The sequence below is a fragment of the Cynara cardunculus genome, assembly GCF_001531365.2.
Source record: "Cynara cardunculus var. scolymus isolate 2C chromosome LG 5, CcrdV1, whole genome shotgun sequence".
In the NCBI taxonomy this organism is placed as follows: Eukaryota; Viridiplantae; Streptophyta; class Magnoliopsida; order Asterales; family Asteraceae; genus Cynara; species Cynara cardunculus.
This window is the reverse complement of record NC_037532.1, coordinates 1,990,803-1,993,074: the sequence shown is the minus strand read 5'-3', so window position 1 is coordinate 1,993,074 and position 2,272 is coordinate 1,990,803. Positions and strand designations below refer to the sequence as shown.

At 33.5% G+C, this 2,272-nt stretch overlaps 1 protein-coding gene across 1 annotated transcript in view; it reads left to right on the top strand.

Moving 5' to 3' along the window:
• Window positions 1-1,124, top strand: part of LOC112512088 (putative lysine-specific demethylase JMJ16) — an 8,977-nt gene extending 7,853 nt beyond the window's left edge. The window contains exon 9 of the mRNA XM_025117890.1: window positions 531-1,124. Within this exon, the coding sequence (XP_024973658.1) occupies window positions 531-878 (348 nt within the window). The 3' untranslated portion in view covers window positions 879-1,124. The remainder of the gene's footprint in view (window positions 1-530) is intronic.
• The last annotated feature ends 1,148 nt before the right edge of the window (window positions 1,125-2,272 follow it).

Here is a 2,272-nt window from a genome sequence, read left to right as displayed (position 1 = left end):
TTTTCAAAAGTATTCTATAAAATTAGCCAATAGAATACTTCATTTTAAAAAGTTCTAAAAAGCTTGTTATATGCCTAGAAGCGTCATATAAATCTATTGTAATGTTTTTTTGGTAGGATGCTTTGTAGTTTGTGCCTATAAAATTATGTTTATAAAGTACTCTACTAGGACATTTAGACATTCTAGGCGTCCTATCAAACCAATTGTGTTATAGAGAGGCCATCGGGAAGATGGGACAGGAAAGACCCAGAGTGGACGGAAGTGCATAATTTTTTTTTTCTGCCCCACCAAAATAGATAGAACAAACATCAGGAAGATTGGTAAATTACTTGACTACCCGTGTCACATTAAAACCCTAAAACCTACTACAATTCTTTATCTGTCTACCTCACTCTCTTCCCCAGTCCTGTCCAATCTTGTCTGCATACCAAATGCATCTTAAATAAATTCCTCGTACAAAAACAAATAACCTTTGTACACCAGGGTATCATGCAAATCTTGAATGAAATACGTTTGTGTTTGTTCAACAGTCACGTGTTAAGCGGGAAAGCTTAAGGCGGGAATTTTTATGCACGGCTTCACAATCGCGTATGATGGAGAAGGAATTTGGCTCCACCGTTAAGAAAGAATGCATCGTGTGTTATTATGATTTATATCTTTCCGCTACCGCCTGTTTGTGCTCGCTCGACAGATACACTTGTCTCGAACATTCAAARCAATTATGTTCTTGTCCTTGGAGCTCCCGGATGTTCCTATTCCGTTACAATATCGATGAGTTGAATCTCCTCATTGAAGCTTTAGAAGGTAAACTTAACGCACTTTACCGATGGGCCGAAGAAAACCGCGAAATTTTTTCTAATGATCGCGATGATAAGTAATAYCCATTGTAAAATGGTTTGTTGTTTCAGGGTATAATCTAATATTCTTTTTTAAATAAATACCAGATAAAACCCTGAAATAACAAACCATTAAAAATGTGTTCTTTTTAAACCTTAAAAGGTGTCACCATKATTTGAACTTGATGTTGCTTGTGTTTCCCATTCTTTTAGGCATTAGAAATTTAGAATAAAGTATGTTTTGTTTTAGTTTTAAGAGGACAATATATACATCAACTTTGTAAGTATATTGGGATTTTATTTTATTTTAACCATGGGTTTGTAAGTTGGGGCCGTTTACCAAATGCTTACCTTAGCAAGTGTTTGTCAAATCACATTACATTATCGGATTAATATGGTAAGGACTAAAAATCTTACCCGGTAAGAGCAAGACAAGGACCAGGAGTCTTACCCGGTAAGTGTGGGCAACGACTCTTACCATGATAAGTGYTTACCGGGTAAWTTGTTGCATACAGTGCTGCTTTGATGGACTAAAATCTTACCCGGTAAGTAAATGATAGTGTTAATTTTTGCCGGTAAGCACTTACCGRATAAGTGTTTGGTAAACGGCCCCTTAGCTTTGTGCGTACCTCGATTAATCTCATGGGGTTATGAGAACAGCTAGGAAAGGAGCTAAGAAATAACAAACCATTAAATGAGAATGCCGACTGTTTAAGAGAAACGTGTAAAATCACATGTGATTATATATTGACGGCCAAAACAAGTGTGCTTGTAATATCTTGAAGGTTTTGCATTTGATTTTTAATGTTAGATATTGTTAAAAATTCAATTTTTTTTACAATTTCAGGTTTAGGGGGTAATTATTTAATCTTTTGATCTTATATTAGAATTAACTATAAAAATTAAAATACACAAACTACACTTGGTATTGTCATATATACATATTTTTAATTGAGTTTGTGGTTAATGGGAACTGGACTGGATCCATAACTGATGAAACAAAGTGGACTATGATTAGAGTTTATTAATTATTTTWTATCAGGAAACAATCGACATATTTATAAAATCAGATATTCTTTAGACTATATAGAGGGTTGAAATTGGTTTATATAATTTGTAACTTTTCCATTGTTTGTTTGTAATTACATAACAATGTACATAACTTAGAAATAAAAAGGAAGTTCTTTCACAAAGTTAATTATGATAAACATATGGCATTGCCTATATGCCCATTAGTTTTAACAAGTCAGTCCGGGTAGGGCGGGTCCAATGGGCTATCTCACCTGTGAACAACTATAAATATGATCAACGCTTTATATTAGAAAAATAATCRAAATATTTACGAAATCATGTATTTTTGTTAGACTAGATTAACGGTTGAAATTAGTCTATATGGTTTGTAACTTTTTCATTTTGATTGGATATATATGTATATG